Source organism: Vombatus ursinus, unplaced genomic scaffold, assembly GCF_900497805.2.
Source record: "Vombatus ursinus unplaced genomic scaffold, bare-nosed wombat genome assembly UNPS02000580.1, whole genome shotgun sequence".
NCBI lineage: Eukaryota > Metazoa > Chordata > Mammalia > Diprotodontia > Vombatidae > Vombatus > Vombatus ursinus.
In genome coordinates this window covers 24,313,243-24,338,482 of record NW_020940358.1, presented here as the reverse complement: position 1 = coordinate 24,338,482, position 25,240 = coordinate 24,313,243, and the positions used below count along the sequence as shown (strand labels likewise).

At 41.5% G+C, this 25,240-nt stretch overlaps 1 protein-coding gene and 1 pseudogene across 2 annotated transcripts in view; one reads left to right on the top strand and one right to left on the bottom strand.

Annotated features, from left to right (window-relative positions):
* PTGIS (prostaglandin I2 synthase) overlaps positions 1–25,096 on the bottom strand; it is a 54,507-nt gene extending 29,411 nt beyond the window's left edge. The window contains exons 1-6 of one of the 2 annotated variants that reach the window (XM_027853059.1): positions 24,840–25,096; positions 24,428–24,503; positions 14,832–14,955; positions 10,888–11,066; positions 10,275–10,418; positions 9,422–9,567 (exon numbers count right to left, since the gene is read on the bottom strand). In XM_027853059.1, the coding sequence (XP_027708860.1) occupies positions 9,422–9,567; positions 10,275–10,418; positions 10,888–11,066; positions 14,832–14,955; positions 24,428–24,501 (667 nt within the window). In that variant the 5' untranslated portion in view covers positions 24,502–24,503; positions 24,840–25,096. The remainder of the gene's footprint in view (positions 1–9,421; positions 9,568–10,274; positions 10,419–10,887; positions 11,067–14,831; positions 14,956–24,427; positions 24,504–24,839) is intronic. The other variant, XM_027853069.1, reaches the window with a different exon arrangement.
* Positions 20,636–24,403, top strand: LOC114033940 (annotated as a pseudogene).
* Positions 25,097–25,240: the final 144 nt, after the last annotated feature.

The window sequence follows — 25,240 nt, the reverse complement described above, 5'->3', positions numbered from 1 at the left end:
AAGAAAGAAAGAAAGAAAGAAAGAAAGAAAGAAAGAAAGAAAGAAAGAAAGAAAGAAAGAAAGAAAGAAAGAACCAAGAGATTTGGTTTCAAGTCCTAACCCTATCAGTAATTAACTATGTGACCTCAAGCAAGTTGTTTCACCTCTCCAAGCCTCAGTTTCCTCATCTGTCAAATAAGATGGTTTCAAACATTCAGGGGTATAGTGGTAAATGTCTAACAATTACCTCTCCTTAAAAAATACACAACCCACTTTTAAGTTTAATCTGCATTATTTTGAAATCTTAAAAATTAAAATATTTGTTACATTTTGAGTTCTAAGTTGACTCCCTCCCTCCCAACCCCACATTAGAGGCCAAAATTTTATACATGTGTGTGTATATGTAAGTATACATATACATAGATATATATATACACAAAGACATATACATACACATACATACATGTGTGTATATATATACATATACACACATACATATATATATATGTATAAACTATACAATAAATACTTCCATATATCAGTTCTTTCTTTGGAGGTGGATAGCATTTTCCTTCATAAATCCTTCGTAGTTGATATGAATGATTATGTTACTCAAAATAACTTGGTAGTAATTCATAGTTACTCTTCAAACAGTATTGCTATTACTATACCAATGCTTTCTTGGTTCTGCTCATTTCATTCTGCATTATTTCATGCAAGTCTTTGCATGTTTTTCTAAAACCAACCTGCTGTTGGTTGGTTTTCTTACAGCACAGTAATATTCCATCAAAATCATTTACCACAACTTATTCAGCTTGTATTGATGGGTATCCCCCCTTCATTTCCAATTCTTTGCCACCACAAAGAGAGCTGCTACAAATATTTTAGAACATAAAAGTTTTTCTTATCTTTTTTCCCTGATCACCTTGGGAAACAAACCTAATAGTGGCATTGTTGGGGCAAAGGGTATATGCAGTTTTATAACTCTTTGGGCATAATTCCAAATTGCTCTCCAAAATGATTGGATCAGTTCACAATTCCACCAACAGTGTGTTAGTGTCCCAATTTTTCCATAGTCCCTCCAGCATTTGTCATTTTTCCTTTCTATCATTTTAGCAAATCTGATAGGTGTGAGAATATCTCAGAGTTGTTTTAATTTGTATTTCTCTAATGAATAATGATTTAGAGCACTTTTTCATATGACCATATTTAGCTTTGATTTCTTCTTCCAAAAACTGCCTTTTCATATCCTTTGACCATTTATCAATTGGAAAATGGCTCATATTCTTATAAATTTGACTCAGTTCTCTATATATTTGGGATATAAGGCCTTTATCCAAGAAACTGTCTATAAGAATTTTGTACTTTCCTTTAATCTTGGCTATATTGGTTTTATTTGTATGAAACCTTTTTAACTTAATGTAATCAAAATTATCCACTTTACATTTCATAATGCTATCTCTTGTTTAGTCATAAATTCTTCTCTTATCCATAAACCTGATAAGTAACATGTTCCATGCTCCTCTAATTTACTTATGATATCTCCCCTTATGTCTAGGTCATAGATTCATTTTGACTTTATCTTGGTAAATGGTGTAAGATATTGATCTATTCCTAATTTTTGCCAGACTGCTTTCCAGCTTTCTCAGCAATTTTTACCCAATAGTGAGTTCTTATTCCAAAAGTTTAGATCTTTGCATTTATCAAACACAAGGTTATTATAATCATTTACTACTGTGTACTGTATACCTACTCTATTCCACTGAGCTACCATTCCATTTCTTAGCCAGTATCTGAACCAATACCACCTTATAATACAGTTTAAGATCTGGTACTGGAGACCTTCTTCTTTTAATTTTTTTTTTATTAATTCCTTTGATGTTCTTGACTAAAAGTTCTTCCAAATGAAATTTGCTATTATTTTTTCTAGCTCGATAAAATAATTTTTGGTAGTTTAATTGGGGTGGTACTAAATAAGTAAATTAGTTTAGGTAAAATTGTCATTCTTCTTATATTGGCTCAACCCACCCATGAACAATTAATATTTCTTCAATTATTTAAATCTGTTAAAAATACACCTAAGTATTTTATATTGTCTATGGTTATTTTAAATGAAATATCTCTACTATCTCTTTTTGCAGGGCTTTGACAGTAACATATAGAAATGTTGGTAATTTATGTGGGTTTATTTTATATACTGCTACTTTGCTAAAATTCTTAATTGTTTCAACTAATTTTTTAGTTGAATCTCTAGGATTTTCCAAGTATTCCACCATATTGTCCGCAAAAAGAGACAGTTTCATTTCCTCACTACCCATTCTGATTCCTTCCATTCCTTTTGCCTCTCTTACTGCTATTGCTAGCATTTCTAGTACAATATTAGGTAATAGTGGTGATAATGGGCATCCTTGCTTCACTTCTGATCTTATTGGAAAGGTGTCTAGCTCATTCCTATAACAGATAATGCTTACTGGTGATTTTAGGTAAATGCTTCTTATCATTTTAAAGAAAAATCGATTTATACCTATGCTTTCAAGTGTTTTTAAAAGAAAGGAGTATTCGATTTTGTCAAAAGCTTTTTCTGCATCTATTGAAATAACCATATGACTTTTGTTGATTTTGTTTTTAATATAATCAGTTATATTTGATATAATCAGTTTTTCTTATATTGAACCAGCCTTGTACTCCTGTGAAGTATTCACTTGATCATAATGTATAATTTTTGTGATATATTGCTGTAGTCTTTTAGCTAGTATCTTGCTTAGAATTTTTGCATCAATTGCTAAGTGAAATGAGCAGAACCAAAAGAACCCTGTACACAGTAACAGCCACATTGTACGACGACTAATATTGATAAACTTAAACCTTCCCAGCAATACAAGGATCTTAGACATCTCCAAAAGCCTTGTGATGGAAAATGCTATCCACATCAAAAGAAAGAACTATGGAATTTGAATGCAGATTGAAGCATACTATTTGCTATTTTCTTCTCTCTTCTGTTGAGTTTGGTTTCCTCTTTCTGGTGGTTCCTCCTATTGGTTCCAATTTTTACTTACATCACTAATCTGAAAATATGTTTAATAAGAATGTATATATATAGCTTATATCAGATTGTGTGCCATCTTGGGGAGGGTGGTGGGGAGGAAGGGGGAGAAAAATTTTAAACTCAAAAGCATATGGAAGTGATTGTTGATAAATCAAAATAAATTAATAAAAAAAGTAAAGTTCAAGTGAAAAAAAAGAATTTTTGCATCAATATTCATTAGGGAAATCGATATGGAATTTTCTTTCTCTGTTTTTGCTCTTCTTTGTTTAGGTATCAGCACCATACTTGTTTCATGAAAGGAGTTTGGTAGGACTCCTTCTTTGCCTATTATTCCAAATAATTTATTTAATATTGGAATTAGTAGATTTTTAAATGTTTGGTCAGTTCTCTTGTAGTTCCATCTGGCTCGGATGTATTTTTTCTTAGGGAGCCCAGTTATAGTCTGTTCAATTTCTTTTTCTAACATAGGTTTATTTAGATATTCTATTTCTTCTTCTGTTATATGAGCAGTTTATATTTTTGTAAGTTTCCTTCCATTTCACTTAGGTTGTTAATTTTATTGGCATATAATTGGGCAAAATAACTCCTGATAATTGCTTTAATTTCACCTTCATTAATGGTATATTCACCTTTTTCATTTTTGATACTAGTGATTTGGTTTTCTACTCTTTTTAAAAATCATATTAACCATTGGTTTATTTATTTTAGTGGTTTTTTATTTATTAATTAAATGGTTTTCTTACATTCAATTGTATTAATCTCATCTTTAATTTTCAGGATTTCCAATTTGGTGTTTAATTGGGGATTTTTAATTTGTTCTTTTTTCTGGTTTTTTAAATTGCATACCCAATTCATTGATCTGTACTTTCTTTATTGTATGAAAGTAAGCATTTAAAGTTATAAATTTTCCTCTGGTTACTACTTTTGCTATATCCCATAAGTTTTGCCATGTTGTCTCATTGTTATCATTCTCATAAAATTATTTGTTTCTATGAATTATTCTTTGACCCACTCATTCTTTAAGATTAGGTTATTTCATATCCAATTAGGTTTAATCTGTGTTTCCACAGTCCTTTAGTAAATATAATTTTTATTCCATCATGATCTGAAAAGGATGCAGTTAATATTTTGCTTTTCTGCATTTAATTATAAGATTATTATTCCTTAATAATATGGCCAAATTTTATAAGGGTGGGAGAAAAAGGTATATTCCTTTATATTCCCATTGAATTCTCTTCAGAAGTCTATCATATCTAGCTTATCTAAGATGTTATTCATCTCTTTGACTTCTTATTTTTTGGGTTATATTTATCTAGTTCTGAGAGGCAAAAACTGAAGTCTCCCCCATTGTAGTTTTGCTATCTATTTCCACCTGTAATTCATTTATCTTTTCCTTTATAAATTTGGACATTATAGTATTTGGTACATATATGAGTAGTACTGATATTACTTCATTATCTATGCTTTTTAACATAATGTAGTTTCCCTGCTTATCTCTTTCAATCGAATCTATTTTGACTTTAACTTTGTCTGAGCTCACAATTGCTACCCCTACTTTTTTTTATATCAGCTGAAGCATAATAAATTCTACTCCAGCCCTTTATTTTAACTCTGTGTTTCTCTCATTTTCAAGTATGTTTCTTGTAAACAATATATTATTGAGTTCTGGGTTTTGATACATTCTACTCTCTGTTTCCATTTTATGGGTGAGTTCATCCCATTCATATTCAAAGTTATAATTACTAGTTGTGTATTTCCCTCCATCTTATTTCCCCCACTGTTTATCCTTCTGTCTGTCTGTCTGTCTGTCTGTCTCTCTCCTTCCTCAGAAGTCTAATTTACTCCTGACCACTTCCTTCCTTATTTGCACACCCTTCTAAAGGTACCTCCCTTATCCTAGCCCCATGCCCTGCTATTTCTCTGTAAATTAAGACTTTTAAGCCAACTAGATATAACCCAGTTCCAATGAGAATAAGGTTCCTGCTCTGCCTGCTCTCCACCTCATCCTCTCCTCCAATGTTAAAAACTCTTCCATTCACACCTTTTTTGTATGAGATAATTTGCTCCCTTTTACCTCTCCCTACCCAGTTTTATTTTTTAGGATTGTCCCATCATAATTAACTCAAACCCAAGCCCTTTAACTATGTATACTTTTTCTAACTACTCTAAATGATGCTAACATTCTTAAGAGTTACAGATATTATGTTCTCATATAAGGCAGTAAACAGTTTAAACTTATTAAGGAATTTAGGAGAGTCAGGTCATTTTCTGCCTTACTCCACCACATTCCCACAATGTCAAGTACTTTATTCTGTATTATTAATATTTTCTCTCTCACTTTCTTAAGTCTAGACAATCAACAAACAATAAATCGAGCTCTACTCTATAGCCTTTATCAATTTCTGAGGCATAAATTCTCACACTGATCATTTAGCAAATCAGTTCTGGGGAGCTGGTACTAGAAAGCTCTAGCACATTCCTGCAACAATCCTTTTGCTGTTCATAGCCTGCTCTATAAGTGTTTCAATAGTCAGAAAAACCTTTCCCAACACTGCCACCTGCTGACCATGGTTGCAATTCCCTCCTTATTCCAGATGGAGGCCAGATTCAATTTAATTCAAGAAACTATAAGTGTCTATTATGTGTAAGGCACTATGGTAGGTACTTAGGAAAAGAGGACAAAAATGAAACAGTCCCTTCTCTCAAGGAGTTCACATCCAAAAGTGAGGCAGAGGAAGGGAATATAACACATTCATAAATAATTCCATTCAATTCAACACACACTAATCAACAGCCAACTATGTGCCAGGCATTGAAGATACAAAGGCAAAAAAAAAGAGACAGTCTCCACTCTAAAGAAGTTTATATTTTAGGGGGGGGGGGGGGGGAACAACATGTGTGTATATACATATATACATATGTGTATATATGCATAAATAAAATATAGAAAGAATGAATATAAAATAATTGGGGGGGAGTGGAGAATAGTAACAGCTGTATAGATTTGATAAGGCTTCCTGTAGGAGGTGGTACCCAAGTTGTTCTCTGAAGGAAATTGAGGAATCTATAAGGCTGAAGTGGGGGGGGGGCTGGTAGAGCGTTCCAGTCATAAAGGACTGCCTATACAAAGGTACAAAGGTAGGAAATGGGATATCATGTACTCAGTACAGGAAGTATGTTAATTTGGCTAGACTGCAAACAGATTTTAGGAAGGGAAAAAGCATTAAAACGTGGGAAGATCAGTAAAGGACTCCTGTAAGAGGTGGCATCTGAGGTGAGCCATGACAAAAGACAGGGGTTCTAAGTGGTAAATATAAGTAGAGAAGCATGAGAGACAATCTATGCATATGCACAAAGGATAATAATAATAATAACAACAACTAGGATTTTAAGGTTTGCAAAGTACTTTACAAATATTTCATTTGAGCTTTACAATAATCCTGGGAGGTAAGTGCTTTTATTATCCCCATTTTACAGATGAGGATACTGAGGCTAAGAGAGGGTGAATGACTTGCCCAGGGTCACCCAGCTAGTATGAATTTAGATCTTTCTGACTCTAAGTCCTGCACTCTTCGCATGGAGCCACATTGCTTATAAAATAGAGATTTAATGCTGAGTTGGAGACTAGCATTAGGGCCAGTTTGGCTATAATGTAGGGAATACAGAGAGAACTAGCACAAAATAAACCTGGGAAATGGGTGGTAGACAGATCATAGAGGGCTTCAAATGCCAGACCAAGAAGTCTGTATCTTAAGCAAAGGAAAACACTAAAGGGTTTGAGCAGGGGAGCAATATGGTGAGACCTATGTCTCAGGAATTTTAATTCAGACGCTGCGTGGGAGTGGACTGCAGGCAAGAGGGATTGGATGCTGGAATACCAATTAGGAAGCTACTGCAATTGTCCAGGCATAAAGTGATAAAGACCTGAATCACAGTACTGCCTGTGCGAGTAGAAAAAAGGGATAGATACAGTAAATGTTGTGGAAGAAGATTGGACAAGTCTTGGCAAATAATTAGCTATGAAGGAGGGCAAAAGGAGAAAGAAGAGTCAAGGATGGCCCCAAGACTGGAAACCTGGGTGGAAGGAAGTATAATAGGACACCTGACAGAAATAGGGAAGTTTGGAGGAAGGATGAATTTCGGGGGGAATATGAGCTGCGTTTTTGACATGCTGAGTTTGAAATGTCCACAGGACATCAAAGTAGGGGTGGTAAGATTAAAATTTAGGAAAGATTAACACTGGATAGATAGATTTGGGAGTCATCTGCACAGAGATGATAACTGAACCCAAGGGGCCTGATAAAATCACCAAGAGAGTTACTGTAAAGAGAGAAGAGGGGCCAGGACAGAGCCAGGAGGATACTATACTTCAGGGGTGAGATATGGATGACAATCTGACAAAGGAGACCACGAAGGAGCAGTCACGAGGTGGGACGAGAACCAGGGCATAGCTGTGTAACAAAAGTCAAGGGCGGAGAGAATATCTGGGAGCAAGAGGTCAATCAGAATGAGAACTGGGAAAAGTCCATTAGATTAACAATTATTAAATTATTGATAACCTTGAAGATGGAAATTTCAGTAGAGTGGTGGGATTAGAAGCCAGATTGCAGAGGGGTGAGGAGTGAGTGGTAGGTAAGGAAACGAAGGCAATGAGTATAAAATGTCCCTTTCTGGGAGTTTGGCTGTGAAAGGACGTGAAGATGGGATGAAATGAGGGATTCTCAAGGTCAATTAAGGACTTTTTTAAGGATAGGAGAGGCCTAGGCACAGTTGCAGGTAGCAGGGAAGGAGTCAGTGGATAAAGACATATTGAAGAAAAGAAATAAAAGGTGAAGCGATCAAATGGACAAGCTCTCAGAAGAAATGGGAGGGAAGGGGTTCAAAGCACAAGTGGAGAGGCTGACCTTGGCACGGACAAGGCTACCTCCTTCTTAGAGACTAGAGCAAAGAAAAAAAAACTGGAGAATGATGCAGAAGGGCTTTCAGGTGTGGCACAGGGGAGAAAAAGCTCTTGGATGATGGCCTCCATTTTCTCAATAAAACAAGAATCCAAGTTCTTCACTAAAGTGGAGGGGTTAAAAGGTGGTATAGTGAGCTTGCAGAGAGAAGGTTTAGAATAACCACTATGGAAAGCATGATAGAGGATCAATCTCGGAAGATCAAAAAGGATTGCCACGAAACTAGGAGAGCCCAATTGAGATTAAATGACATAAATCTGTAGCGGATCCTATTGGCACAGTGTTACGACTTTCCCCCAAAAGCAGCATGTAAGTGGGAGTGGCGGAAGATGGCAGGGGTAACACCCAGGACTAGGGTTTGGCAAGGCATCACTTATGACAGGATGAGGAGGACAGATGTTGCAAGGGTAGAACATAGTGTAACAAGATTGTGAAGGGAAAAAAAAAAAAAGGTTGTGAAGGGAAGAAAATGAGGCCAGAGCCACGGTGATGGACTGGGAAAACAGGGAGGAGTCAGAGAACTGGAGGTCATGGTAAAGATGAAGAATAGATATAGGAGGAATGAGAAAGACATGAAAGGGTAGCAGCTTGTGATTTGAGATAAGAATTTTAGAGTTATAGATCAGGGGAGTAGCACAGTTATGGGTGATGGTTGGATCAAGGGCATGACTGACCTACCTTAGGGTTGGCTGAGTGCACAGAGTAAAGCTGAAGTTCATAGAAGTTGGAGACTGATGAACTGAGAAGCTTAGGTGTTCTAGGGGCCATCCTCATGCAATCCTCTATACTTGTTAGTATGTTAAGCTACAGAGGAAGACTATGATCCAGGTACTAAACTCCTTGAGAAATGAAGGAAAATTACATGGAGGTCAGCAAATGACTTTGACAAAGATCTGGATTGGCAATATGGATGAGTTGAGGGAATCTCAAAAGAAGAGATGTTGCTAAGTGATGGCAGCAGAGGAAGGGTCTGGGAAAGGCAGCAGAGAGCAAGGAATGTGTCTGAGAGAAGGAAATCCCAATAGTGGGCAGCACTGACAGGGATGCAAGAAAGAGGGAGGGAAAGAGGAAAGTCTCATTCCAAACTCACAGCTCAACAATGCCATGGATCCAATGCCTGGTCAGGTGCCTCTCACTTCCATCTACATGGCCTCATGTGGGGTTTTCAGGGAGTGGAAGGAAGGAAGGAAAAAAGAGATTGACACAGCCATGGGGATGGATGGGGAGAAAGCTTGAGGGGGCTCTGCCCTGGGGGCTGTAGCCTCAGGGGAAGAGGCAGCTGAAGTCAGAGCTCTAGACTCTTTGCCCAGGCTGCTCAGGGAAAGCACCTGCCCTGATCCAGGACTGCAGTTGGATACAAAGGCTATTTCCCCCTCTGTTTCTCTATCTGCTTGGGGTTCAGTTCTTGCTCCTACCTTAGGGACTCCAAAGTACTCACCTGCTGACAGAGAGCTACGGGCGAGTTTCATCAGAAGCTGGTCCAGCTGATGGAAACTCTGGAAAACCTCAGCAGAGTGGGTCCGATTGCGGGCCTGGCTAACTGGATCATCACCCTCAGTGCCATACAGCGTCAAGTAGCCGGCTCTGGTTGGCATAGCAACATAATAGTTAGGATGAACTAAACTTCATCCTCACTCTGGGTCAACATGCACCTCTAAAGCCCTTTGGCAAATCAGAAATCAAACATTTCACCATGATCTAACGCTTTATGTTCTAAGGTCCCTTCCAGCTCTGGCATTCTATGTTCAATGTTCTAAAGTCCCTCGTACCTCTAAAATTCTCTGTTTTCTGTGCTAGGTTCTCTTCCAGCTCTAACACTCCATCTTCTTTCTTCTAGGGTATCTTCCAAATCTGACATTCTATGTTTTCAGTTTTTAGTCCCTTCCAGCTCTAACATTCTGTGTTCTGTGTTCTATGTTTTAAGGTCGATCTTCAACTCTGGAATTCTATGTTCTAAGGTTCCTTCTAGCTCTAACATGTTATAAAGAATCACAGAATTTAAAACTGGAAGGGACCTTGGAAATCATCTAGCCCAACCCTCTCATTTTACAGGAAATTGAGGTTGAGGGTAAGGAAGTGATTTACCAAAGCCCCTTCTAAATCAAAGATTCCATGAAATGGTAACACATCCCTTACATAGATATGGTGACTTCAGCTTTTCAAAAAGTTTCTACATCTACCCTCTCGTTGAATGAATACACAAGCCCTGCCTTCCATTCCTGTTCCCAATTACCCGTGTTGTCAGGTTGCCCTTGTCTACAAGAATGGGGATGAATTAGGAAGAAACTCACCTGAGCATCACGTTGTAAGAGAACTGGAACAGCCCTATTTCCTGCCAGTCTGTGCCCATGTCCCCTATATCCTTCAGAAGGATGTTGCAAAGATTGTTAAACATGGCCCCAGTGAGGGCCTGCAGGTTCTTGTGGAGCAGGGTCCTGGGGAAGAGGGAAATCACAGGGCTGAACTTGGCCCCAGGAGTCCACTGATGACAATCCTAAGAATGATCATGGACTACCTCATGCTGCTTTCTAGTTTAAAAGCACTTTTACATCCATTATCTTATTTATACCCCACAATAGCCCTGGGAGGGAGGCAGAATTGGGATTATTCTCCCCACATTACAGATGAGAAAACTGAAGTTCAGAAAAGGGAGGTGACTCGCTGATGGTCACATATGTTAGTAAGTGGCCGAGTGGGCCTTGAACCCAGATCTCCTGACTCCAGGTCCAGTGCTTTTTTTTTTTTGGATGGAGGGAGGGAGAGGGTAATCAATCATTGAGCAGCTATCTATTGTTCTGGGCACTGGGGATACAAAGACCCACAGGAGACACTGAATGTGAAGTAGATACAAGAAGTCTTCTCTCCCTTTCCCAATCCCAGACTGATCATTCCTTAGACACTCACGGTTTCATCTTGGCTTTCTCCAAACCAGGATCATAGTTGGCCAGCTGAACATTGAAAATCTTCTCCATGAGGAAGACCGCATATTTGTGGAAGTCCAGCTTGGAGCTGGACTCCCAGACGACTGTGTCATACGAGTGAGGGTCTAGGAGGACCGTGATAAACCTCCCTGCCACGAGCACCTGGGGAAGTCAGTGCAGTCAGAGATCAAGTGAGTACAAGATCTGTAGTTAGAAGACAGGCTTGGAGACCACATAGTCCAACCTGCTCATCTTACAGGTGAGGAAACTGAGACTTAGAAATGGGCAATGACTTGTCCAAAATTACATGGGGTGCCAATGGCAGGGGCAGAATTCAAACCCAGCTCCTGTGCTTTCAAATCCAGTCATCTTCTTTTCGTACTGTGCTTCCTCTCCTGGGTTAGTTCTTTCCCTCTGTTAGTATTTAGTGAGACACACTGAGATAGGGAAAAGACGGAGAAAGGAACTGTGCCCTTGCTAGACATTTCAGGACACTTGCCACAGCAGCTAACCTTTTTTTCCTTAAGCCTCCCATATTACCCTTTGCTTAATGCTCTCTACCAATGGATGACCTCACTTAATAATTTACTGAGAAAAATAGAAGCCATTCTAGAGATGAGTAGGTAGTAAAGTAGATAGCATGTGGGACTTGAAGTAGGGAAGACCTACTTCAAATGCAGCCTCAGGCACTTATTAGCTGCATGACCCTGGGCAAGTCATTTAACCTCTGTGTCCTTCAATTTCCTTATCTGTCAAATGGAGATAATGTGAGGATAAAATGAGATAATGTTGGTAAAACGCTATATTAATGCTAGCTATTAGCTAGAATTGGTGCTCTCTCTCTGTCCCCCTCTCTCCCTCTCCCTCTTTTCCTCCCTCTTACATCTTCAGTTTCTTCCTATGTCCTAATTCTTTTTCTGCTGCCTACAAATACAGCTAAATCTCTCTCCCATCCTTAAAAAGCCCTCATTTGAGTTTACCATCTCCTCAAGCAATTAGCATCCTGCATCTGTCCTCCCCTTCACAACCAAACTCCTAGAAAGCTGTCCCCTCTTGTGACCTCTTTCTTTCCTCTCACTTTTCAGCCCTTTGCAATTTGGATTTTGACCTCAGCACTCAACTGAAATTCCTCTCTCCAAAGTTACCAATGATCTTTTCATTGCTAAATCCAAGGACCTTTTTCACAGTCCTCGTCCTTCTCAATCTCTTTCTCGCCTGCATTTAACACTGTTGATGATCTGTTGACTGCTCCTGGACAAATCTTCTCTCTGGGTTTTTGTGACACTCTTCTCTCTTGGCTCTCCCCCCACCTCTTTAACCACTTCTGATTCAGGCACCTTTTCTGAGTCATCATCCGTATCATATCCCCTTTCTATGGGCATCCTCTAAGGCTCTGTACTGGGCCCTTTTCTCTTTTCTCTCTCTAGATTCCTGGTAACTTCTTCAGCCCCCATGGGTTTATTTTTATCACCTCGATGCAGTGATGACTCTCAAGTGAGAATCCATACAACTACATACCTATTCAGACCTACCTTGTATTTTGAAATAGATGTCTGATAGGCATCACAAACTCAATATATCCAAAACAGATCTCATTAGCTTTCTCCCCAAACACACCACAATCCCTCGCCTTTCTATTTCTGCCAAAGAGGGGAGAGTGACGTCCTTGGGGTCACCCCTGACTCCCCCCTCCCCTCACTCACATCCTTATCTCCAGGTCGGTTCCCAAATCTCGCTGTTTTCACTTCTCTCTCCTCACACAGCCAGCCACCTTAATTCAGGTCATTATCACCACTCCTGAATTCTTTCAAGAGCCTCTGAGTCTTCCTGGATCAAATTTCTCCCCCTCCCCCATCCATCTTCCACACAACCTCCGTGTGGATTTTCCTAAAGCACAGGTCTGATGATGTTACTCCGCTAAACGCCAGTGACTTCCTATTAACTCTAGGATCAAATACAAAACTTGTCACTTTGGCATTTAAAGACTTTCACAACCTGGCCCCAGCCTACCTTTTGTTGTTGTTCTGTCATTTTCAATCATGTCCTACTCTTCATGACCCCACTTGGGGTTTACTTGGCAGAGATACTGGAGTGGTTTGTCATTTCCTTCTCCAGTTCATTTTACAGATGAGGAAACTGAGGCAAACAGGGTTAAGTGACTTGCCCAGGGTCACACAGCTAGTGTCTCAGTCAGATTTGAACTCAGGAAGACGAATCTTCCCGACTCCAGGACTTTACCCATTGCGCCACCTAGAGGCCCTAACCTACCTTTACAGCCTTGTTATACATTCCTCCCTTCATGCATTCTATGCTCCAGCCATACTAGCCTTCTTGATGCTCTTCACACTCAACACCCCATCTCCCACCTCAGTGCCTTTGCACTGGCAGTCCCCCATGCCTGGAATGCCCTCCTTCCTCATTTTCACATCTTAGAATCCTAGTTTCCTCCACAGTTCAGCTCAAGCTCCGCCTTCTACAGGAGACTTTTCTTGATTCCTGTAGCTACTAATCTCCTCCAAAACATTATATTGTACTGATTTTGTATATATTTTTGACACAGGTTATTTCTCCTGATAGAATGTAAGCACAGTCTGTTTCATTTTGGTCTTTGTAGTCCTAGTGCCTAGCACAGTGCCTGGTACTGTGGGAGGCATTTAATAAATGCTTGTTGATTGCTTGATCTCATGGTGAGACCTTAGCTAACCCACTCTTCCTCTCCAACTTCAGTTTGCTCGTTAATAAAATGGAGGGGAGACTATGTGAACCCTTGAGGTCCTTTCCAGCTTTGATATTCTGTGATTCTGTGAAAGAAAGGCTTATTCCATGACCTCCTAAAGTCAAGTGAAGGTCAGTAGCGAATTCCTGGGGTGGAGATATCACAGGCACTGAGAAGCTGGGTAGTTCAGTGGGTAGCCCACTGGACTTCAAATCAAGGAGACCTTGGTTTGAATCCTGTTTCAGACACTTACTAGCAGTGTGACCCTGGGTAAGTTATTTAACAGTTTTTGAGCCTCAGTTTCCTCATCTGTAAAACTGGAGAGGTTGGACTGGACCTCAGAGGCCCCTTCCAGCTCTAAAACTGTGATCATACGAGGTCTGGCATCGGTGAGAGCAAGCTGCTGGCAACATGAATGGGATGAAGTGACCTCTTCCACATCTCACAGAAAAATAGATTTGGAAAAGTCATTTAGTTCAGTTGCCACCAGGGGCAAGAATCCTCTCTACAGAATCCAGTCTTCACTTGAATACCTCCTATGATGAAGATCTTATTCTCTTCCACAATCCAATCTGATTTTGAACCTCCTAGGTTCCTTCTTCCCTCCCCTTCTTAGCTTTCATGATGCTAAGAAGGCAGGGGGGACCTGTAGCTTCCTTCCTGGGCAGGTTTTTCCTGTGGCAAAGAGGGGTTGCAAGAAGGAATAGAAGAAAGGTCATGAAAGTCCTGTGGTGGAAATAAGATATCCACTTGAAAATATTGATTTGAAAGGCCTTGGTTAAGGACTCTCCAGTTACTGAATAATTAACACCCAGAATGGTCATATGAAAAGGCCCTTGTGAAACTGGTTTGCTGTGGCTGGGTCCTTGGCTAATTATAATAATAATACCCCAGGTCTGTGCAGCAACTAAGAATATACCAAGCCCTTTTATAGCCACCATCTTCACAACAGCCCAACAAGACGGACAGGGACAGGACCGGGACTATTTCCATCCAACAAATGAGTAAACCAAGGGCCAGAGAAGTGACGTAGCCCCTGCCATTCTGAGTCTGTGGCCGAGGCTGACAATACCCCAAGTCTTGTGATTCACCATGCTTCAGAGGAAACAGTACTATGGGAGAAGTCCTGAGGGTACCAGGCAGGAGGGGCCAGTTATAAAGAAAAACACCCCAGTCCTACCCCTTCCCACCCTTCCCAAAAGCACACTTACCGTAAAGATGTCCCCGTGCTTCTTCTCCATCCTGGAAAGGAATCCAGCTGCATCTTTGCCAAACTCTGAGGCATGGCCCAGCCAGGGAATGAGGCCTAGATCCAAAGGGGGCTCCCCAGGTCTCCTGGAAAACCCAGAACGTAATAAGCACCCAGTGAGAGGGGACAGACAGTGAGACAACTCCAGAAACATTTGTTAAGGGCCTACTAGAGCAAGAAACTGGAGACATCAAAATGATAAATGACATAGTTCTTGCTTACAGTCTAAAATAGGAGCCATGGTAGAGACGTGTGTTCAAATACCAGCTATACAACTGGTTACCTGTGTGACCGTAAACAAGTCACTTTGCTTTAACCAGTCTTAGTTTCTTCAACTGCAAAAATAACAAGGTTAAAGTAGGGTTTTAAGGTCTGAATCCTATGATCCTATTAGAGATAGAGAGGGAAAGGGGATAAGACATTAGAGCCAGAATGCAAACAGAGCAAGCCAATCAAAACAGAGCGCTAAATTTAGCAGTGAGAAAGGGGTTATGACCCTGAGACACCAATAAGGAGACCACCTTCGATGGGCAGTGGTGGGGTCAGGCTTTGCTGTGTGGGCAGACAAGGGAAGCTCACCTGGTGTGTGACTTCTGGGGCAAGGCAATGGACTGTTTAGTAGCTTCCTATTTTAGTGAATTCTTGTGAACTAGATGTTCATCTCTGCTGTTTTTACAGCGATGAAGGCTTAGAAATGCTTTCAGCTTTCCCTGAATTCAGTGTGCTCAAGGGCAAAGTCATAGTCACTCTACCTTAGTTATGGCTCTGTATGACAGGCACGCAAATAAGCATGCTATGAAGTTGAATGTAATGAAGGCAAAGGAGAAGTCTAGACAAAATGCTAGGAGAAATGTGAGAGGAAAGAAATTATTTTCACCCGGTAGGGAGTAGGCAGCAGAGAGGGTTTCATGAAGGAGACGGCGTACCAACTGTTTTGGATCTTGAAAGAAGATAGACTTCAACTTCAACAGACAGAGATGAGGGGAGAGAAGTCTACTCTAAGCATGGGAGATGGTGTTTGCAACAGAATGGAGGCCAGCAGGATGTGAACAAGGGATGCAGTGAGTGAGGGGGAGAAGTACAAAATAATGACAGACAGGTAGGTTAGAAGCAGATTGTGAAGGGTCTTGAATACCAGAGTCAATTTATATTCTATTCAATAGGCACTGGGGAGCCAGTGAAGATTTTTGAGCACAGGAGTAGCATAACCATAGCCATGCACTAGAAAGATTGTTCAGGTATCATCAGTGTGAAGGATATACTGAAGAGAGTAGAATGGAAGCAGGAAGAACCTGCTATACTATATATTACTATACTATACCATACCATACCATACCATACCACACCATACCACACTATACTATACTATACTATACTACACTGTATTACACTATATGCCTCTAAGGTCACGAGACTGGCTGGTAGAGTTGATGATATCTAGGATCTCTTCTAACTAGGAGGGTGCTAGTAAATGTTTAGCAACTGGCTCTCTAGAAAAAAATAAATACACAACACACTTTTAACTTTAATCTGCATCATTAACATTTTCTCCATCATTCTCTTAAGTCTAGACAATCAACAAAACAATAAATCAATCACTGATTTGTAGTATTTGCCAATTTCCAAGAATGCTCACACTGAAAATTTAACAATCAGCTTTTGGGAACCTGTGTGAGCCGGCCCCAGCATGTATCTACTTTCAATTCACCATTCTATGAGTCTGTGAATCATGAGTGTCTGTGAGTCATGCCATAGAGGCAGCATGGAGCAGTGGATAGAGAGCTAGCCTCAAAGCCAAGAAGGGCTGGGTTCAAGTCCAGCTTCTGTCAATTACTGACCATGTAATCCTGAGCAAATCATTTAAGCTCTTGGTTTTCTAGGCAGCTCTCTAAGTCACTTGAGTCTACACAGGTGTCACAGCCTGTCTAGGTGGAGGGAATTTCATCACTTAGGAGCTCCCTATACCAATGAAATCATAGGTTCCTCATCTCTAGTATAAGAGCCCCAAGACATGTGAGTAAAAGGAAAAAATAGATGTGAATTGGGAGTGATCAGAAAAGACTTCCCAGAGAAACTAGAATTTGAGCTGGGCCTTGAAGGATTGATAGAACTTCAATAACTTCCATCAATAGGAAGGGGAGGAATGGTAGGTACGCACCATATACAATGTACACCCTAGCAGAGTGAACCCCAAAGTAGAGCTGCCCCAGCAGGGGAGGTGTGGGCACAGTGAGGCAGCAATCATCTTTCCGCTCCCTGTTCTTCACTCCCTGGCCCATCCCAAAACTAGAAAGTCAGGATTAAAGCCCAAGTTTGCATCTCCATAGACTCCTGTGCCAGGGGATGGTACAGATATTGGCAGGCTCGAAGTGGAGAGGCAGGAAAGGAGCTAAGTGTGCTCTGCCTTCATCCGAAAGCTTCCAGTTGTCTAAGGATACAGCTAATGTGATGTGATGACTAATGGGAACTGGTGAAGATGCTTTGGAGCAAGACTGACAGGTTCTGTGATCGTAATTCAGCCAAGGCCAGAATGTGAATCACTCTGTTTACCTCTGAGAATCATAGAACTTTCATGACATAGGATGACACTAGAAAACACAGGACACAGAATGTCAGTGCTGAGAAAGACCTTAGAAGATGGAATGTAAAATATTGCCCCTGAGAAGGCCCTTCAAACCTAAAACATAGAGTCGAAAGGGACCTTAGAACATAAAAGATAAAACAGTAAAACTGGAAATAAAATGAATGTCCATCATTGGGGAGTCAGGGAACAAATTGTGCTGAGAAAAATATAGAATACTGTTGTGCTGTGTCTTGTACACGAGGGAAAACCAAGCGGACAAAGAAAGCCCAGACCAAAATGGTATTGAACGTGCAGCGCAAAGACTTGGTCCTTCAGAACATGCGAGGTCAAACACAGCACCCAACATAGCCCTTGATGGGACAAATATCACATGCAGTACACTATGTCATAGAATGAACACACTGTATCATGTGACAGATACATGCAACACGCTCAGTCGTGTGGAAAAAACAAACCAAAAAAAATGAGCCAGGCCCAGGGTTGAACAGGAGGAGAAGAGTGGATTTGATCTCAGGATCTTGGAGCTAAGAGAAACCTCAGAAGCCATGAATCCCGACCCCCTCATCATCCATCAGAGAAAACTGAGGCCCAGGGATGGGAAATGAATTGCTCCCAGGCCCCCTGATTCCATATTCAGGGCTCTTCCCTCTGTCCCACATTGGATCGCATTTGAGAAATTAAGCAACGCTTTTAATGATCATCTCCCCCTTCCAAGCTTCTCCCTGAAACAAAGGCCCATCCCTTTAAAAATACAAATATTCTTTCAATGTTTTTATATTGCTGCTAGTCATGAAATACCACAGCCTCTGAAGAATTTAAGCTGAAGGTCACCCAAAGGGCAATGGGGAGGTAGGTACATGGTGGGTGTAAGCCGGCTGCAACGCATCACCAATGAAGGATTGCATAGGAGAAACGATATCAGAGAGACAATAGTAAAGCATGTCATTAAAGAGGTATGTGCCTGGAAAAAGAAATGGGCCAGTCATTTGGCAAGAACAAAGAATAACCCAATAGAGAATCCATTTATTCTCCCGGAATCTACACAATGTCAAAAGAATGGGAGGAAGGCCCCTAGTTGATAAAGTGGATCTCTTGTTGAGGAAGGATTTACAGAAGGATATGGATGAGAATCACACAGGATGGGCACACAGGGATTTGTGTCACTGAAGGGAGCGCCCCCATCCATGAGATCACCACAGATCTGCTGAAGTGTCACAAAAGAAAGGGTGAGTATGAGGAGTGCAGGCATGTAAAAACTAATAAATACAAAGCAAAGAAAGTGGGACAAGAAAATAATATCCATCATGACCACAATAATATAGATGAAGATGCAGAATTAAATACATCAGAAATCCCATGAGTTGCAATGATCCTAAGACCAATTTTGTTTCCAGAGGCCTGACAATGAAATACATTTCTCTCCTCTTCATAGAAATGTGGTAGGCAATGGGCACAGGACGTGTTTACTCAGACACAGTTGTTTGGTTTTACTTTATTTTTCTGTTTGTTATAAAAAAGGGGGGATTCTCTTTGGTATTAAAAAAAAGCCACATCAATGAAACATTTTTAAAGAAAAAAGGAAAAATACTCAAAATACTAGATTTGGAAAGGTCTTTAAGACATGGAACACAGAATGTCTGAGCGGGAATAGAGCTTAGAACACAGAATACATCTTGTTAGGGTAAAATAGAACTTGAAGATCACCAGTCTAATTCCCTCATTTTATAATGGGGAAATTGAGGCCCAGAGAGGGGAAAGGACATACTGCTCTGAACTGTTGGAGTTGCTCACCCTGTACCTGGCATCTACAAGCCATGTTTTCATGGAACCATAAGCTGGGAATGCCTTAGGATATAGACTACAATAGATCTGTGCTGAAAGGGAATTTAGAACATAAAATGTCATTGATCTTAGAACGGAGAAGACGACTTAGAGACCACCTAGTCCAAACTAGTGACTAGATGGTGCAGTGCATAGAGGGCTGGGCCTAGAGTCAGGAAGACTCATCTTCCTGAGTTCAAATCTAGCCTAGTGTGACTCTGGGCATTTAGCCCTGTTTGCCTCAGTTTCCTCTGTAAAATGAGCTGGAGAAGGAAATGGCAAACTCCTTCAGTGTATTTGCCAAGAAAACCCCAAATGGGGTCACAGAGAGTCAGACATAACTGAAAAATGACTAAACAACAAGTCAAAACTCTTAATTTTACAGATGAGGAAACTGAGGCTCAGAGAAGGGAAATAATTTGCTGAGGGTCACACAACAAGCTACAGGCAAAGCCAGAACTGGAAGACAACAGTTCCCTTACAGTTTGTCTAAGAGCTCATCCAATGGAGGGTGAAAGTGTCTTTTGTTTACCACCCCGCCCCTCAACACAGCTCAGAAAGGGGCTCCATAGAGCATTCCATCTCTAGATATCATTCCATCGGGTTGGCACCTATAGTGTTAACTTTCTCCTTGGCATGAATTGGCCTTTAGGAGGCCTCTAGTGGAAACAAGGTATTATTTCTGACTGAGACTATTTCCTATTCTTAAAAAAAAAGTGGAAAATGCAACCCAAACTCCAGGGCTAACTTATTGACAAAGGCAGGAAGTGTTGCCAGCAGTGGGTAAATCCAAGCTGTCAGCCTAAGCTCGAATCTTCGGAGGAAAGGGCCCCCACCCCCTGCCATCTTGAGAGCCCCAGCCGAGGCGTCTGACACATCTGGGCAGTGAACTCAGTTTCCAGGCCTGGGTGTGGTGAGTGGTGAAAGCCAAATCTATTTTAGGGCCTGTGGTCTGTGGCTGGCCTGTCACTTTCCCTTACTTGCCTTGGGAATCAAGAAGCAAATCCCCAGACATGGGAAGATAATATCTACTCCCCAAGCAGGGGAAAATAAGAGTCAAAAAAAAGAGAATTGGCCCCAGTTTGGCCTCACCCATTTCCCTCTCCCTTCTGTTAGACTTAAAACGGCCCTTACAGATCTTCTAGTCCAGCTTTTCTCAATTTACAAGTAAGGAAATGGAGGCCCAAACAAGTGAATTGACTTGTCCAAGGTCACAGAGCAAGTCAGTAGCAGAACCAGGATTCAGACTCAGGTCTCCCAATTCTAGTCCAAAATGTTTTGCACAGTGAGGAGACAGGAAGCCCGAGGCTCAGGAGAGAGGAGGTTTCTTTTGCCAGCGTTCAACACATCACACTTGGAACATGGGGAATATATTTGCTAACCTCTTCAAGGGGCTCTCTGGCAAAAAAAAAAGAAATTCGGGTTCTAATGGTTGGTCTGGATGCTGCAAGAAAGACAATTATTTTGTACACATTGAAGCTGGGTGAAATAGTAACTACTATTCGCACTATAAGTTTCTATGAAGAAACTGTGGGATACAAAAACATTAGCTTCATGGTGTGGGATGTAGGTGGCCAGGACAAGATCCAATCCCTATGGCGCCATTACTTCCAGAATACACAAGGACTGATTTTTGTGGCTGACAGTAATGACAGAGTTGTGCTTATATTTGTGCTCACATGGATACTTACTAGGGAAAAAAGCTTTGACGCTGTGGCTCAGAGCAGGTGGCACATTGAGAGCATTAGATCTTTAATCATAAACTGTTTATAACTAGACTTCTCCCCCTCTGCAGTTCAGGTCAAGTTGTGATAAGTTCTCTATCACTCTTGAATAACTCTTGGAAAGAACACAATGATGGCTGGTTATAAACATTGAGAAGAGCTTCTGACATATTTGGACAATAAAAACCAGCTTTTTAATCTTGGTCAAGTGTGTGGTGTGTCTGTTTGAAACCGCTCCACAGTAAGCACAGCCTACATTAGCCCCAAAGCTTGGCTGGAGATATTTAAAAACACAGTCAAAAACATCAGGCATTTCTCTATAGTGTCTAGGTTTTGAAAGAAAATAAAGCAAGCATGAGAACTTGGACAGTCATTCCATTCTAGAAGTATTAGGTCCCATTTTGGAACAATCTCCCTATCTGCATATGTGTGAAATGTCTTTTACCCTTCACTACTACAGGGGTCAGACTTATCATATGAAAAAAAAAGATCTTTATTTTTTTTCTTTTGTATTTTGATAAACACTGAAGAAGCTGGAACTGTTAAACTTTATCTCAGGAAAAACTCAGAACTGGTTTGTTTGGTGCTGTGGAAACTCTTACTGCTTTCAATACACACTTAGTGATCGACTGTTTTGTATACTTGTTTTAAGTTTTCATTTCAACAAACAAGCACTGTAATTCAAGCTATGAGAAGAAAATCTCTGAACTATTAACAAAATGCTTTCCCCAACACTCCCTGGTGTAAACCCCCTGCTTTTAGTGGTTCTTAGTGTGTAGTCCTCTCAATGTACCACTCTTGTGACTCTGATTACTATCTGTTGCACTCTCCAACCTAGAATATTCCTTCTTTTTTTTTTTTTGCCTACTCATCTTGACTCAGAGCTCAGTGCAATTCCACCCCCCCTAGGAAGCCTTCCTAGATTCCCCTCAACTGTAGGGATTACTACCCTCTCTGACTGCTACACTTCATGTCAGTGTCAGACAGTTTGGCTCAGAATTCTCAATATCATATCTGTTCATCTTAAATCCCCACCCCCACCCCAAAGCTGGGCAGAGCAGGGGCTCTGTGAATAATAATAATAACTCACATACATAACTAAGAGTATATAACTGAAGAGTATTTTTCATACATAATCTCACTGGAATCTCAGAGCAGCAACCCTATGAAGTAGGTACTATTATTAATCCACTTTACAAAAGATAAAACTGAGGGTCAGGGAGATTCAGTGACTTGTCCTGGGTCATGCAGCTAGTAAGTGCCTGTCGTAGGATTTAAACCCAGAGCCTACTTCCAGAACTCTATCCACTACACCACACTGCTTCCTGTATTATGGGTTAAGAAAAAAAAAAGAAAAAGAAAAAACAATGAACTGCCTGGTTTTAAGACTCGTTGATAATCTGAATGTCTTCGGCTGAAACACAGTAGACTCAGAGTTCAAAAACTTCTGTTGAAATCTCAGCCCTGCCACCCTACTGGGGCAAGTAACTTTGGCGTCAATTTCCTTATCTGTAAAATTATGTTTATCAAACTGGCACTACCTACTTCCCATGACTGTTTTGAGAAGAGTGCTTTGGGAGCTATACTACATTATTGAAATGTGAGTTATTATTATCACAGTAGGAGTTTTGAAGGAAAAGATCTGGACATACACAATCAGCTCTCGATTTCCCATGTTAAGGACACTAAAGACGTACATAACTCAAAACAGGAAAATATGCAAAAATATGTTTCAAACCAAGTAGAAATAAAACTCGTTAGTAGTATATCTTCTCAGTTCTGTTTCCCATAGGCTAATATCAGATGGGGGTAGGACACCTGCAGCCTCTAGGCCACATGTGGCCCTCTAGTCCTTAAATTAAGCCCTTTGACTGAATCCAAACTTCACAGAACAATTCAGTGAACAATTCTGTGGTCTGGATTCAGTCAAAAGGCCATACTTAAGGACCCAGAGAGCCACACATGGCCTCGAGGCCGTAGGTTCCCCACCCCTGGTTTATACTCTCCCACATAACAGTGGAAAGGGCTCCCCAGGAATGAGTTAGGTTGCAGGAGGAGTTTATATTTTGCCACTGAACAATTCACCAATAGATAGCAAGGGCTAACCTGTTTGTTAATGGGAACATGGGTAACAAGGGGGTGTGACTGGCCCATAGGGAATAGAGGCATTCAGGAGGGTAAAGGAGGTGTACTCCGTTGCGTCATTTAAAAGAGATCTGGGTCCCTGAAACATCCCCGGACAGATTTTGGCCAGGCCAGCACGCACCTTTGAAAATCTGGAATAAAAGGTTTGTTGAATTGCTGAACCTAAGTAGGATAAGATAACACATAGGAAAGTTACAGGTTCAACTTAATCTCTTTCAGAGATCATAGGAGAGTACATTTAGAGCTGCAAGGAACCATAGAAATCATTTAGTCCAAACTCTTCGTTTTTTTTTAACAGATGGGAATACAGATTGTCATAGTTGTAGGAACCACAAGGAAGTCGAACATAGGGAGGTCAAAGCCGGATGGGACCTTAGAACACGGACTGTCGGAGATGGAGGGAACCTTAGAGAGCATTTATGTCAGCCTTCTCATTCTATAAATGAAGAAACTGAGGCCTCGAGAAGGTAAAGGACCTGCCCAGAGCAACCTAAGTGACAGAACCAAGCATAGAACCTAGATCTCCTGACTCCTGGTCTGTTGTTCTCTGCATTATGGTTTTCTGAAGCCTGGTGTCCCAGCCCCAGCAGGTGCCTGCTCTGCCATGCCTGGCAGCCCCTGAAATGCCTATCCATTTCTGACCTACCAGAAGAGGCTTTGCTTTGCCTGGGATACCCAGAAATGGAATCTCATATTTTCTTTCTACTCGGACCTCCCCAAGCATTTGTAACTCCTGAGGAATTTTTGGTTGACAGAACAGTAAGGGACCTTGGAGACCATTTAGCTCACTCCCCCCTCCCTTATATTACAGATGAGGAAACTTGAGTCCTTCCTACAAAGTTCTCTCCAATGACCAAAGTCACACAGATAATTAAGAAAATAGAATTTGAGGCTAGGTCCTGCCCACTCCTGATCAGACTTAAGGCCAGGAGTCTCCCTAAAGGCTGCTGGCTTGCGGATGGGGGTTCTCCAGCCATGATCTCCTTTCTTTGGGGCGCATGGTTCTCCCTTTCCTAGGGTTCCCCGAGGGGCCACGATCCTAGTCAGTGTCCCTCTCCCCTTACTAAAAGGCTGAACCATTCAGGAAACTCTAAGCATCTTTCTCTTAGGGGACAATTCTGACTTCAGTGCCTGGGTATCCCACGTCAGACCTGGTTTCCCCGGGACCCGGGCTCCGTGGTGCGGAGCAGGAACCTCGCGGGAGGAGCAAGGGTGGCGGGGAAAAGCGGTTGGGACAGGGGTGCGGGAAGGAGGCTATAGACGTCTTTGGATCGGCCCACTCACCGCATTCGCCGGCGGGACAGGAGCAGCAGCAGAAGCAGCGCGACCAGCAGCGCGGTCAGAAAGAACCACGGCATGGCTGGAATAGGACGAAGACAGAGCGCCTAGCTGCAGGTGAGAGCCGCCCAGAGCCTCTTATGCCCGCTCCTTCTCCCGGACCCTCCCCTCTCTCCCCGAGCTGAGACTGTTGGTCCCGCGCCACGCACCGCCCCCTCCCCGCCCCAAGGAGGTCCGTGCCTCCGAGGGGCCCAGGACGCCAGAGTTTCCTCCCCGAATCGGGCCCCAGTCCCTAGCCCACTGGGAGGGGCTGGACAGTCCAGCTCAATGCCGCAAACACTTATTAAACCCCTACGGTGTGCCCGGTTCGGCGCTTATAGCATTACACAAGGGATTACACAGACACCACAGTTCCTACCTTCAAAGAGCTTACTAATAGCGTTAAAGCCACATAATGCCTCGATTTCCTCATTTCCAAAATAAGTTTTTGAGATGGTCCTTGGAGGAAAGGGTAGGATTTGGAAGTGGGGCTTTTAGGAGACTTCCATTCTCATCCCATTTCCTTGGAAGCAAGAAACCCCTTTGCTCATTAAAGCAGCCCCACTCCCCACCCGCAGCAGTTTCCAGTTTTACGATGGCCTTCCATCCCCAAGTAAAAGCTAGGATCCAGCTGCTCTTCCAGCCTACAAAAGGAAGTGCATTTGCTACAGTAATGTGAGCTTTTATCTACCCCCCAACACCCCCCCCACCCCGCTGTCTTCAGCAAAAAAAAACAAAAAAACAAAAAAAACAGGGGAAAGAGTAATGGACTTGAGGTCG